Source organism: Nyctereutes procyonoides, unplaced genomic scaffold (genome assembly GCF_905146905.1).
Source record: "Nyctereutes procyonoides isolate TBG_1078 unplaced genomic scaffold, NYPRO_anot_genome, whole genome shotgun sequence".
NCBI classification, from domain to species: Eukaryota; Metazoa; Chordata; class Mammalia; order Carnivora; family Canidae; genus Nyctereutes; species Nyctereutes procyonoides.
In genome coordinates this window covers 25612673-25627100 of record NW_026575142.1, presented here as the reverse complement: position 1 = coordinate 25627100, position 14428 = coordinate 25612673, and the positions used below count along the sequence as shown (strand labels likewise).

At 37.6% G+C, this 14428-nt stretch overlaps 1 protein-coding gene across 3 annotated transcripts in view; it reads right to left on the bottom strand.

The window, feature by feature from the left end:
• Positions 1 to 14428, bottom strand: part of LY75 (lymphocyte antigen 75) — a 130732-nt gene that overhangs the window by 95518 nt on the left and 20786 nt on the right. For all 3 annotated transcript variants that reach the window (XR_008662137.1, XM_055307917.1, XM_055307916.1), the window contains exons 5-11: positions 9840 to 9950; positions 8598 to 8741; positions 5691 to 5882; positions 4274 to 4431; positions 2544 to 2654; positions 1900 to 1988; positions 1582 to 1751 (exon numbers count right to left, since the gene is read on the bottom strand). Coding sequence is in view for 2 of the 3 variants with exons in the window: in XM_055307917.1 (XP_055163892.1) it covers positions 1582 to 1751; positions 1900 to 1988; positions 2544 to 2654; positions 4274 to 4431; positions 5691 to 5882; positions 8598 to 8741; positions 9840 to 9950 (975 nt within the window). In the remaining variant the exon portion in view is untranslated. The remainder of the gene's footprint in view (positions 1 to 1581; positions 1752 to 1899; positions 1989 to 2543; positions 2655 to 4273; positions 4432 to 5690; positions 5883 to 8597; positions 8742 to 9839; positions 9951 to 14428) is intronic.

Sequence of the window (14428 nt, the reverse complement as noted above, 5' to 3'; positions counted from 1 at the left end):
GGGGTACAATATTGAAGGAGATATATGGTAACATACATTTGTTTTCTGTCTATTTTATGGCAGCCAGAATTTATTTACTCACAACATTAAGAGATTGCTTGTATTATCAGATCCATTTCTCAAATGAAGAATAAGTGACTTGCGACAACAATAGCTAATGAGTAGTGGAGTCAACACTTGAACCCAGATTTGTCTGGCAAAGTGCCATGCTCCTTTTTATATTATACCACGCTGCTTGAAGTGGGTAGAAGACAAGAAGAACATAAGTTGGAAAATAATGACGACTTCTATTTCACCAAACAAACATTGTCTCATGTCTCATACCTGGACAGCAATTGAAACAAGGGACTGGGAGAAAAAATGTTGTGTTGTCCTTGATGGATGTCCTATTTTTCCCCTGTTCTGCCCCCTACCCAAGTCTTGTCCATGATGGACCAAGCTGGCTGAAGTTGGGAGTAATTATAGTAAAGAGAGATTAATAGTAGTCTTTCTGGCTATAGAACTGAGAGAATAGCTCTATTTCCTGAGCTCTTCTCCAACCACTGAAGGTTATCTATGAAGAATATGACATTGACTGTAAGAAATCTGAATGTCTATAAAAGAAATCCCATGTTTTATATATTAGAACATTATAATCTAAAGTGAGATTTCACCAAGATAAGCACCTGTATCCTCCATCTTCTATAAGTAAAAAGATGACCTTGTTATCAATACCATTTACATTTATGGTGGTGACCATCTATTTCAAATTTTGTGGGCATTCTCTATTTCAAGTATTGTGTTTCATTATACACTCATATGTTCCAGTAACTGGGTTATAAAAAGTGGTCTTTGTGATCACATCGTACAAAAACAAGAAAATATAAACAATCCAAAGAAACAAAAATTGAATGCTTTATAGCTCCAGTCTTATAGAAAACCAAAATCCTCTATAAAGCACTGGATTAGAAATCAGGGATCTGAATTTTAGCAATTCAATAACCAGGTAACATTTGTTAAGTAAATCACCTTCTGAGACTATCTTCTCAACTCTGAAATCAGAAGGGATATCTGAGGTCCTTTCTGGTTCAAAATGGTTCTGATTCTATGGCTAAATATGGTCAATACTTTGAGCTGGTTAAAGAAGGATGAACTACATTTCATACCTACAATATTGCCTCCTTAATACTCATCCATTCGGAATAATAGAAATAAACACATTCAATTTTGGAGAAATTTGGAGAAAGAAGTTAAGAAGCAAAGAGAAGAAAATGTAAAGCACTTCAAAATGAAGCTTCTAGATTCTGTTTGAGACTTACATAGAAAAGATTAAAAAAAAAAAACCTCGCACTGATGGTTCTAGCTTTGTGCCATTATAGGTGGTTTCTGAGAACTGAGTTTTTTAGCTCCCTTTTTGGGGTTATTCCTAAGGATTTAATAAGGAAGACATAGTCACTGCTTCTATCTATGGTTCCATTGATAGACTCTCATCCTGAAGATTATCATTTTCCTCACATTTCAAAGCTAAGTGAAGACATCTGGAAGGTATACTGCATTTCACAAATCATCATATTCCACTACTTTCAAGACTAAGGCACTCACCTGGCTCAAAAAAATTCCAGTTGGAAAAAGTTACAGCTTGCTTTACTCCACCAACACCTGTCCAACTATACTCTCCATGTGAATCCATATCTCTCAGGCCAGTCCAGAAGTATTTTCCTGGAGATTTAGTATACTTTTTAATCATATCATTCAGGTATTCTTGCTCAAATCTGCAAAACAAGGGTTAAGTTAGTAGGTGTTTTTACAATGATGGAATACTATATAAATTGAAGATGTACCTTTTTTCTTAGAAAGCTTATTCAGCAAAACTAACCCAGATTTAAAAGTTCACCAGCACATGTTTACTAATGGTCATACCTGCTAGTTATAGTCAGATTGCAGTTGGTTCCAAAAGGGACCTCATCTTTGTAAATCTTGTAACAGGTTTCTCCATGTCTTTTCCAACCCTAAATCAGAGGAGATACATCAATTAATGTCCCTCCTCTAACAAGCAAGATTCTGTTACACTGGTAACATTTCATACTTAGAGAAATTAAGGACATGGCCAGTAAATCCATACAGATGATGAAGGTGGGATACAACTTCATAGATAACTCCTCCAGGACTGTGAGCCTGTGTCAGATGGAAGGTGTGTCTTATTTCTCTTTACCTCCAAGGCCTAGTTCCTCATAAGACTATAATATTGTTGGTTGAACTATTTTTGAACAGGAAAAAAATAATTGGAGGAAGTGAAGATATCAGCATTAAGGATTACAATCACATACTTTTTTTTTAAATAAAAATCATGAATAGGTAACTCTTTTTCCTATAAAATTTTTTCTTATTGTAAGAATGCCAATATGTTATGATTCACTGTCCTCTGATTTGCTCTAACATAAGTGAACAGAAGGTATAGTCATTTCTTCTACTTTCCAGGTCTGAATTGTTTCAGTCTCAACTACCACCGTCAATCAAGAAGGTGTAACGCTTCTTAGGAAAACTTATACAGGGATTTTACATACCTCATCTGGAGGACACATCTTATCAGATGTTGTATCGTTCATTTTTTCTCCCTTTTTCTTACATACATATTTAAGTTTCTCTTCACATGACTGGACTTTCCATTGACCTAGCTTTTAAAAATAGAAAAAAAAGTTCCCACAGAGAAATTATTTGCCATATATTTAGACTTGAACTCTAACTTATTTTAACTCAAGATAGTTTCTTCTCACAGAACTGTGAGCAAGGGGCAGGGCAAGGAGGAAGAAGAAGGAAAAAGAAAATGACTATAAATGAAATACTACATCTGGGGACATACTCCTAGAAAATGCCACCCAGTAGGCCTGCAAGGTTGTGGCTCACAGTTTGTTATTTCAACACCACCTCTAGATTCATAGTGGAAAGATTCTATTTTCTTGTTAGAGTAACAGTAAAACAATCAAGGACTTTTAGTATAGAAGTTGAAGAAAGAAAAACTCAGCCTACACACAGTCACCAGTGTTCTAGTCTTCTTTCATATGACATGGCCTAAGTTTGCCCATTGGCTAAAAACTTTTGGATATGTCAACCAACCATATATTTATATATATATAAATCATGGTAGTTAGAACAGCTACTCTCCCAAGAATTCCAAAATCAAAAGTTCCTTCCACTCTACTTCAGCCTAGACTTCAAAATAATCTCTTTCAAATATGCTACTTAGCATTAATTTTGCTTAAGTCACCCTGCTTTCTTTAAATTAAATTTCAAAAAGTAAATTGTGATAAGGGTCAGTTTTGAACACTGGAATGCTATCTAGGTATGCTATCAGTTTATTCTTGCCTATGGGATCTCTATCTTTGACACTCTACCAAAGACATCTTAAATATCTTTTTAAATAGAGCATGAAATGTGACACCCTTCTAAATTTATCTTTGACACCTTTCTAAATACCTCTTTAATCTTGAAACACTCCTAAATACACATATCATTTATTACTTCCATTTACATCTCTCTAGAAGTTTGGGTGACACAAGCCTCCTAGATAATTAGGAGTCCCCAGGAAAGCAGTACAAACAAAATATAGAGATACGCATGTCTTTTCTCTCAAATAGAGCCTATTTTGGACTCTTAGGTAAAGCATGTTTAATAAATAAGCATTCTACAGAAGAAAGATTTTTTCTGAGAAAACATTAGACCTAATTTTTAATTAATTTATTTACTTTTATGAATTTTGTTTTTTAAGTAGTCTCTATCCTCAATATGGGGCTTGAACTCACAAACTGGAGATAATGAGTCACATGCTCCCCTGACTGAGCCAGCCAGCTGCCCTTAGACCTTATTTTTTTTTTTTGAGACCTTATTTTTAAATAAAAATAGTTTTTCACTTCTCAAAGTAATATAAAAATTTGAAGATGAATTAAGAAGATGGAATTTTTCCCTTAAATTGTAGCTATATGTTAAATATCACATTGACGGTCCAGAGAGAAAGCAGCTTATTAGAACCAATCTGGCATAAAAGTTGAGTTCTAACAGGATTTCCTTTTATGTGTTTCAGACCAGACCAGATACTCTCAGACAGGAAGTGGATTGCTTATTTAGTCATTGTGTTATTTACCTATTTTTTTCCAGTAGCTTCTGGAAAGACAATCTATAGGGCTCTTACCTTTTATTTTCTTTTCCAGCCCAAACACAAATATCTCAACCAAAGTCATCTTACTATTATTATTTGGTATACAATAAGAATATAAGTAAGCCACAGGAGGTTTCCTACCTTTCCTAAATAGGAAACGCAGTTGGGAGTCTTATTGTAGGGAACATTTGGCTCATTCTTATTCCAATATGTTAGAGTAACTTCTGTACCATCAGACCACTGAAATAAAGTTGGTACATTTTTGTTCTTAAGACCTATCCATATTTCTTCTTTGGCATCTAAAAGAAAAATATTTTATTTGCTTTTACTCAATTACATACCTCATTATGTACATTGTTACTGATTTTTACATTCTGATAATGGGGTTTTAGGAGTCTCAGTGGTATTTGTAATTAATCTATGAAAACATTGCTCATTTAGGCAGTCCAGGGGTTGAGTGCTTTTCAGAGTACGTATATAGGCAGAGTACGTAGTGGAACAACCATGCTATGATCTATAGGTTAAGTGTTCCCTATCTAGTTTAGATAAACCTTGCTCTATGGGGTATACAGGTTTCCTCTGCTCTTTCTGCCACTTCACTTTTACGAAAGACATATGTACCTGTTTTCACTAAGTGAAAGAAATCTGAAGAGGATTTAGCTTTTATTAAATGGTGTTCACTTCTTAGTTTTATGCCATTTTGGTTTATGAAAGATTTCATAAGAACAATCTACTTTTGGATAGCAGGGGAAACCTATAATGAAATTCTACAAATTGAGTCAGAATGGGATTGACGTCCATCCCTACCCTTGGATGATGCTGCTGCCTTCCCAGGGGAAACAATTAACACCATGCTGACATAGAAGAGGTGTTTATTATTAGCTATTACTATTAGTGAATCCTAGGAGGAGGATATAATACTGCCTGTCTAGCTTATTTTTGTTCTTCAGTCTTTAGCTTTTTTTTTTTTAAATTTTTTTTATTTATTTATGATAGTCACACACACAGAGAGAGAGAGGCAGAGACACAGGGAGAGGGAGAAGCAGGCTCCATGCACCGGGAGCCCGACGTGGGATTCGATCCTGGGTCTCCAGGATCACGCCCTGGGCCAAAGGCAGGCGCTAAACCGCTGTGCCACCCAGGGATCCCAAGTCTTTAGCTTTTAAATAATTACAAAAGTGAAATAATCATGAAATTATCATCACTTAAGCATCTGGAGCAAATTAAATAGCATTTAGCTTATGAGAGGAGGGAAATTATTCAATCACTGGCTATACTATCAAATTGGTAGCTACTAGCTACATATGCCTATTTGTAAAATAACAAAAATGAAATAAAAGTAAAAATCAGTTCCACAAGCTCACAAGCCACAAATGGCTGGTGGCAGCTATACTGGACAGCACAGATTATAGAACAGCTCCATCATCACAGAAAATTCTATTGGATAGTACCGATCTGTAAGGATCAAATTGTAGGCTTTCATTCCCACTAAGAGTCTAAAAATAGGGGTACCTTAGAATGTTTTAAACCTCTCAAATAGGAAAATTTAAAAACTTACCCCCATTATGGAGTTTTGTGACAACCACCTCCACATCTGCTAAAGAATGAATGCTGATGAGATCGCTGTTTAAGGCTTTGCATTTTGTTTGTGCCTTATCCCAGGAATCACTTTCATTTACCAGCAGATAGCAAAACCCATTATTTGACAGCCAGCCTGCATCACAGTGTGTATCTGAATATGTCCAAACATCTGCAAGAAAAGCAGCTATTTATATTCCAGTAAAGATACATCTATTTTGAATCAAAAACATTCCAAATTCTTCCTTCTTAAATCATCAGGATTCTGGAAAACTAGGGAATGTGATGTCAAAGGGCATAAGGACATGACTTTATGTGGTGCCTCATTCTACATGGCATCACAAGAGTGATGGGATACAGATAATGATATAACTGCAATGTGATACAAATGTGCCACATGATTGGGCTCCAACTATTTGAGGAGGGAATTCCCTTAGTCCCAATAGATAGACGAATGGTGTGGGGTAAGTCAGTCACTGACATATCTCTTCCTTGGTATGGGATTTGTTAGGTTCCCCTCTAGTCTCTGACTTTGAAAGGTTATGAAGTCCAGATTCATGTATGGTCATGTATGTCAGATTAGCAAGAGGAGGAGCACCTGGGTGGCTCAGTGGTTGAGTATCTGCCATTGGCTCAGGTCATGATTCCGGGGGTCCTGCATCAGGCTCCTCGCAGGGAGCCTGCTTCTTCTTCTGTCTATGTCTCTGCCTCTCTCTCTCTGTCTCTCATGAATAAATTAAAAAATCTTAAAAGATTGGTAAGGGGATGTGCATTCATGCCTACTGTTGGACAAAGGATAAAGATTTAAGGAATAGAGTAAAACATTTATAAACTCCACATGAAAGAGAGGACAAGGGATCCCTGGGTGGCGCAGCGGTTTGGCGCCTGCCTTTGGCCCAGGGCGCGATCCTGGAGACCCGGGATCGAATCCCACGTTGGGCTCCCGGTGCATGGAGCCTGCTTCTCCCTCTGCCTGTGTCTCTGCCTCTCTCTCTGTGTGACTATCATAAATAATAAATAAAAAAATTTTAAAAAAAATCTTGCTCTGCTCCTCAGAGTACCTGGTGTGGTGGCAGGAACACTAGGAACGCTCAATGAATTTGGTTCTGTTCAGTAAACATTAAAAAAAAAAAAGAAAGAAAGAAAGAAAGAAAGAAAGAAAGAAAGAAAGAGAGGACAATGATAAAGGGAAAGGGTCCAAGGCCTCTCTGGATCTCTTCTTTCCTTTCCTCTACTATATTCACATCCTCATGTAATTAGTGATTCTTTGTTTAGATCATGTTAAAACTCACTCAAATGATGGTCAAGAAATATTGGAGAAAAAGACTGAGGTATAAAACCATATAAAATACTTTTTACCTTCTTAATAGAATTAGAAATTAAGTCAATTACTCAGACCTCATGGATTCATAACTGTTTGGAATGTCCATTTAATGAAAATACAGCAACTTAAAAATGTAAACAGTTTGCCCTTTACTTAGAGATAAAATTCAGGTCCAGTTAGCTTCTCACATTTGCAAGATAACTCAATTAATTTTAAGTTTCTGAAATAGAACATGCTATTATTATAATTATTTTATTTTACGATTATGATAAAGGAACAGAGGAAAAAATACCCATAATTGAACTTAGAACAAACATTTTACTATTCTAGTCTTTGTCTCTATGAAAACATATTTTTACAAGATTAAAATAAGTAGGCATATCATTTTGTTCTGCTCTTGTATTTTCCTGCTGGCACAGTTATTTTTAATAAATGCATATTATTCAATCATGTGGAAACATCATGATTTATTTAATAATTGCTACTACAGGATATTTATTTGATCTATCATCAGTCACCTGGTTTATTTTCATCTGTGCTGTCTTTTCTATTATGCTTTTTGTGTGTGGACTAAATTTGGTTTGAATCAACCTGGAAGATGAATGTTCATTTTCCCCTAGTATTTTAATAAAAAACATCTGACAATCTTTATTTTTTAGTCTTAAAAAATAGCTTTATGCTCCTCTATGGACAAGAAATTTTATCTCCTTCCCCCAACATTCTTTAAACAAGACATTTTAAAACCTTTTTTCCTCCCAGGTTTGAGTATTAGTTTCTCTTATTCAGAAGGATTTAATCAAATACCAGGTATGTGCTGGGCCTTGTGCAAGACAGTAAGGGCACTCCTCTTATTCTTTCAAAGGCTTCTGAAGTTTCTCTGTACTTCAGAAACTTCAACTCTTCTGTTTCTCTTACCCCTGAAATCCCTTGAAACCCCCCCTCCTTGTACACATTTTGTCCTTCTGCACCTCTGCTTTTCTACCTGATTTATCAACACAACAACCTAAAAAATCAGCCTGGCAAAGAAGGACAGAACAGGGATGGGCATCATGGGGCAGGAGCTGGAAATCCCAGGAGAGTTCCACCGTCTACCGTTTTTGATTTCTCACAGAGGCAAATTATACATAAGACGTGAATGTGCATCAGCATCTCCAGGAAAGCTTCTTAAAACACAGATTGTTGGGGCCCACAGAGTTTTTGATTCGGTAAATCTGGGGTGGGTCCTAGGGATTTGCATTTCAAACAGGTACAGGTGACACTGATACTATTGGTCTAAAAACCACACTCTGAGAACCACTGCTCTAATGAAAAAAGAGCCACCTCTGTGAATAGAAACATATTTCTTACCTAGGATACCTCTGCCTTCTTATGGGGATATACCAAACCAAAGCTTTATGCATATATAGTTGATAATACCCAACCACAGGGTCTAAACAAAGTAATTTTTGGCATTGGTAGTACCAGGTGAAGGAAAGGTGAAAATAGATGTCTGAGATGGATTTTATTGGACTTCACAAAACTATAATTTTAAGACCTATTTGCACAATGAAATGAGAAAGATACCTGTTAACTCCACCGTGTTATTTAAGGGTTTCTTGCAGACATAGGGCAATTGAACTTCACAGGAAAAACTCTGCCATAAACCAGACATGGCATCCATTCTTGCACAGCTTGATCCACCTATGATCATTGGTGCACTCGGCATATCTTAAACGGTAGAAAATTCAAAAAATTAAAAAGAAAAGGTTAGGGCCAAGTGGTGGTTAGAAAAAATAATTTGTATTTCTAATTTTCTGATTATATTGGAACTCAAAATAGTTAAAACCTTCTACTAAATTGAGATGTAGACGCCTCAATAAACATTCATGTTCTTAAATATGTCTTCTTTCTAAAATACAGAATACAGGGTGAAACGCTCTGATACACTATATAGGTAATTTAAAAAACAAAACCAAAAACCAAAACAAATCTCTGCCCCCAATCAACTTCCATATCATATCCTGCAGACAGTAGTTCTTAATCTGCTACTCTATACAATAAATACTAATTTATGATTCTGTAATGCTCTTAAGACCTTGAATTAAAAGTTAAATTATCTTTGAAGATTTTATTAACTGAATAGAGAATTAATTCATTAATTCAATGAAATTTCATTAAGTTAAAATGACCTATTGGTATTTTATTGTACTTAACCCATTTTTCTTATATGTATACAGAACACTTTTTAAAAAAATACTGAATCTAGTGTTAACATTTAGAGTCTATATTTGTCAGAAGCCTAAGATTTTATTTTTTAAAAGAGTACCTAAACTTATTTTGGGGAGAAAAATCTTTTGGCTAAGTAAGGTTTTGTTGGTTTTATTAACTATAAAGTTTTCTTTAAGGTATTTATTTATGTCATAAAATACAACCATTATGTTGTCAGGACTTGAGAAGTATTGTAGGAGATCCCAAGAGTTTTAAAATGAGAGTATATTTCTGTATGAAGTTGAGTTGCAGATGAAACAACACAGGTTAGTCACAGACATGTCATGTTATGGGGCTTATTCTGCTGTTACCTAAAAAGTACGGTTGCCATAAAGGTTAGAGACAAATGCTCAGTTATCCATGGTATGGTTCAACTTGGCTGTAATGGTATCACAATAAAGAAGGAATTAGGGGGAAAAATTCTTCTGAGAGGTAATCATAATAACATTTGTCAAGATTTGAAAATTTTATAAGCTGTCAGTGAATAGGATGCTTTTGTTCATTTACTTTTTTGAAGCTTTTGCTCTGTGCATAGTAGGTGGAAGACAGGGAAGTTACCTGGGTCCCAGTTGAGAAAGTTTAATGGCTTCTGGTCTGACCATTCCCAGCCTCTAGTAGAGTACAGCTGATTTAGGCCAATCCAGAAAATCCTTGGAATGCCTTCTTTTTCTGTAAGGATCACATAATTTTAACAAGTGACAAAATTGCCTAAATTATTATCTAAGTCAGATTTAAGTTTCTACTGATAGCGAAAATCTCAAGGTCTTGATTGTAAGGCAAGAATTCCGTAGGAGGCTATCTATCCACCAAAGCCAGCCAAAGGCTGGTAAGTTAATTCAATTCTGCTTTTCCATTAGCCTGTCCCTTTCTTTTTTTTTTTAATTTTTTTTAAATTATTTATTTATGATAGTCATACAGAGAGAGAGAGGCAGAGACAAGGCAGAGACATAGGCAGAGGGAGAAGCAGGCTTCATGCACCGGGAGCCCGACGTGGGATTCGATCCCGGGTCTCCAGGATCGCGCCCTGGGCCAAAGGCAGGCGCCAAACCGCTGCGCCACCCAGGGATCCCTTTTTTTTTTTTTTTTTTTTCAGAGAGATCCCTTTATTAGATTTGGAGCTCTGTGGTGACAAGCCTGGTGGGCTCAGCGCAATCTGTCCTCTCCCCCACCCGGTCGGGGGGGCCCAGCTGTGGGACGGGACTTCCTGCCTGATCAACAGAACCTGCTTCCCACCTGGAACACTGCCCAGAAACGCAAGTTCTCAGGTCCCAGAAGCCACAGCGTCCTCAACACCCAGTTCCAGGTGGGGCAGGTACTCCATCCCCAGCACAGGTGCTGTGGGCTGGGTGCTCCTCTCCTGCCAGCGTCCACTGCTGACCAGTGCAGGAGGGCTCCTCACCCTGGGCAAGGAGCTTGACTAGCCTGGCCAACCCTGCTTCAGGGGGGTGACTCCAGACATGGGGAGGGGTCCCAGCTCTCCCTTAAGCTGCTCACAAGACAGGCCCTCACGAGGACACTGCTCACAGACTTGGGCCCACGGCGAGGTTCTGGGACCTTGGGGAACCTTGGGCCTCCTGCCATGGGGAGTCTGGGTGAGTGCAGGCTTGAGGTCACCTTCACTGGCTATGGGTCCAAGTCCTGTTTCTGTGTGGCTTCCAACACATCCCTGCCACTCGGTGTTTTGGGGGCGATCCCTGGGGTCCCAGGACTGGCTGTGGTAGGCCCAGCAGACCTGTGAGGAGGCCTCCTACCACCTGATGCTGAGGCCGGAGCTGGCCTTCTCCACCGCATGGTAGCTTGTGTGCAGCAGGCGGCCAGCCTGCTCTGAGCCTTACCCTGCAGCCAGCTCCTATACAGTTCCTGGACGCCAGGCACGTCCTCTGGCACCTCCGTCCTAACCATGCCGTACAGCATCTCAACCTGCTGGAGAAGCTCCTTGCTGGGCACGTCGGGGGCCTTGAGCTGGCCTCCGCCATTCAAGCAGCCTGCGGGTCCCTTTCTTCTAAGGTAAGAACAAAATCTTCTCAAAATAGCTGTTTCACTTCTCAAAGTATCAGTACAAGAGAGTTAAAAATAGTGAAACAGCTATTTTTAGAAATAATAAAAACAGTTTCTACTGTATATCTAGATTTTGAAGAACTGACTATTCCAGACTGACAGTTTAAGTTCATTAAGCACATATCATTTAACTGGTACTAAGGATATAAAAAACAAAAGACAAAGTCCCTGTCCCCATGAGGACTTCAATTTATGGACAGAACCAGATGTAGACCCCTCAAAAGGTAAAGTGTTACCCATACTGCTTCAGAAATATGTATTGGAACTGTTTGGTAGGCAATGTAATATACAACCCTAGAGTCCAAAGGAGATATTTAGGATGGAGCCACAGAACAAGACATACACGCACAGACTACAGTGGAGATGTATCACTCAAATTCATTACTTGACTATCAGAAGCCATCAGCGAGAAAGAGACAAAGATAGAGAAGCAGAGATAATTTAAATAGTGAGGCTAGTTGCAGATATGCCAGTCAATATATATATGCCCACAAGCAATGGATGCAATCATGCTTATATGTGTCCACGTGTATTGGTAAACTGAAAAGATTGTAAGGATTTTCACACCAGTACCAAGAAAGTCAACAAAATTATTCAAAAACCTGGTAAGACTTTATCAACATCATGAAAAAAGAACCTGAAGATGTTGAAGGCCAAGTAAAAGAGATAGAACACCTGATGAAATGATCTACGGAAGATAAGGATGATGCTAACAATAGGAAGAGCTGACAGGTTGGAATATATTTGTTGAAATATTCTCAGCATTTAAACACTTAGTAACAGCTTCTTAGTTCCTCTGGGAATTATGTAGATACATTATTAAATTATATACATAATCTCTCTATATTTATATAAAATATAATCATATTTATAATGATAATATTTATAAAATATTCATGTTTAAGATAACTTTTATATAAACTATAAAATATAATTTATAAAATTTTAAAATAATTAAATTTATATTGATATAATTATCTTTTATATAATTTGTGTGTACCTTATATACATAAAAACGGTTCTTGAAATTTGGATATTTTCTAGATGTAAATCACACAAAAATATCTGATATATGTATAATTTGCATATAGAAAACTATATCCAGACTCTAAGGGCTTTTTGAGGGTAGTTTTGACTATATTCAATTTTTGCCTTACTGCAGACTTTAGAACATAAATGCCTAAAACAGAACTGACACCAAGGGAGTGGAAAAGCTCCCCTGTATAGAGCAGAAATAGCAACAGCAAAGATGAAAGGGGCCAAGAGCAATAACCCAGACATCAATATTAAAGGGATGGGCAGGGGTTTGTGAAAGAGGGTGGTAGGAGCAGAGGCCTAATTACCACTCCACTGAGGAACAGATGTGAAGTTAGGGGAGTGAATTGCAAAGATACACTGTATCTGCATCTGAATCTATATCTACATCTGTATCTATATATCCACATCTATATCTACTTCTATCTATCTATACTTTAATGGTAGAAGTTTAAATAAGTTTATGGCCTGTTGGGAAAGAGTAAGCAGAGTGAGGAGAGTCAATGAAAATTTAAGAGAGGGAATAAACAGCTGGTGTGGATGCAAAGAGCTTTGGAGAAGGAGTTAACCTTGAGCAAACTGGAGGGATGACAGATACAGATAAATTTCTAAGTACGAGGAAGGAAATCTAAGGGTTTGCTTCACTTTTCTCAAGGAAATAGATGGTAAAGATACTCTATAAGGAAGTAAAAGGTGGGTATTTGGGTAGATGGCTTGGGAGAATGCTGAAGGAAACTTTGGATTCATCTTTTTCTTTCACCTGGTTAGCATAAGCACTGGCGTACAAATTGAAGATTTAATCTAATGTAAATTTCTCATTCATAAAAGCAGTTGATTCCCCAGCCTTCCTAAAGAAGTTCTGGAAACTATGACATAAATATGGTACTTCAGACTCAATCATACAGGACACTCAGAATTCCCTTTATTAATTTTTAACTGGGGATACTATGGAAGACCAATCCTTCTAGCCCATCCAAACTCAATACTTTCCCTTCCATGAAGACTTTTCCGATATCCCCGGCAGGACATCTGAATAATCCCATCACTTACCTGCACATGGTAAGGACACATTTATAAAGAAACAAAATGAACTTTGGAATCTGTTAGGTTCCTAATTTGCTTCATTACACTGTCCTATTCGTGAGCCATACTGATGACTTATTCTTCAGTAGAATCATAGGATTTCAAAATTGTGACCGTGTTGGAAAACAGGAATGTTCTTTATGTGTTTTATGCCAGGTGAGAGTGGGAAATGGATTCTAAAAATTCAGGTTGTCAAATATGAAAGGCAGATATTTCATTTATGGCTTGGACAATCTGAAGCTAGACTTTTTTCCTACATACAATCCAAGCAAGAAGATGACCAATTTGAGACTTAGCTTACCTCCATCTTTGCCATCAGGAAACAGATGACTGCTAGCATAAATCCTCATACCTAATCAAATCAAATAGGTGAGTTCACTGAAGTAGAATTGTCACTGTCCCTAAAACCTGTTCAGACTTGACCCTCTATTTCTATTCCTCTCTCCACAAGGGACACTACAGTCCTGATCATGGTAATGCACCTGGAATGAGCCAGAGAAGAACTTCTAATGCATTAGAAAGGCAACACCAGCAAGGACCCTGACTTATAAGTGTCCTAGCCTTGGAGAACCTGTCAGAGGCCACTCAAAGTGAATAACACTTCAGGGTGGAGGAAAATGCAAATGTGCTATTCCTGCTCTGGGGACTACTGGGTCCTGTTTTGTAGCTCTGGAATGAGTATGTGGTTAGAGGTTCTCTAGGAAGGCCAGAGCCATGGGAAATCTAACTTCCAAACAAAATCTAGTGAGTGTAAGGAAACCAAATCATCCACTCCAGAAGCCCCTGTATTAGTAAAACAAAACTAAGTATAGGGCAGGAAGAAAAAACAAAACAAAACAAAAAAAAACAACCTCTTTTAGATTACATGGGACTTATTTTCAAGGGACTGTTTCTGCCTTTTTTCTGGCAGTAGATTCTCTAGTCCCATCCAACCACTAGCTATCAGATCAGAAGTCATTTGAGAATACGTT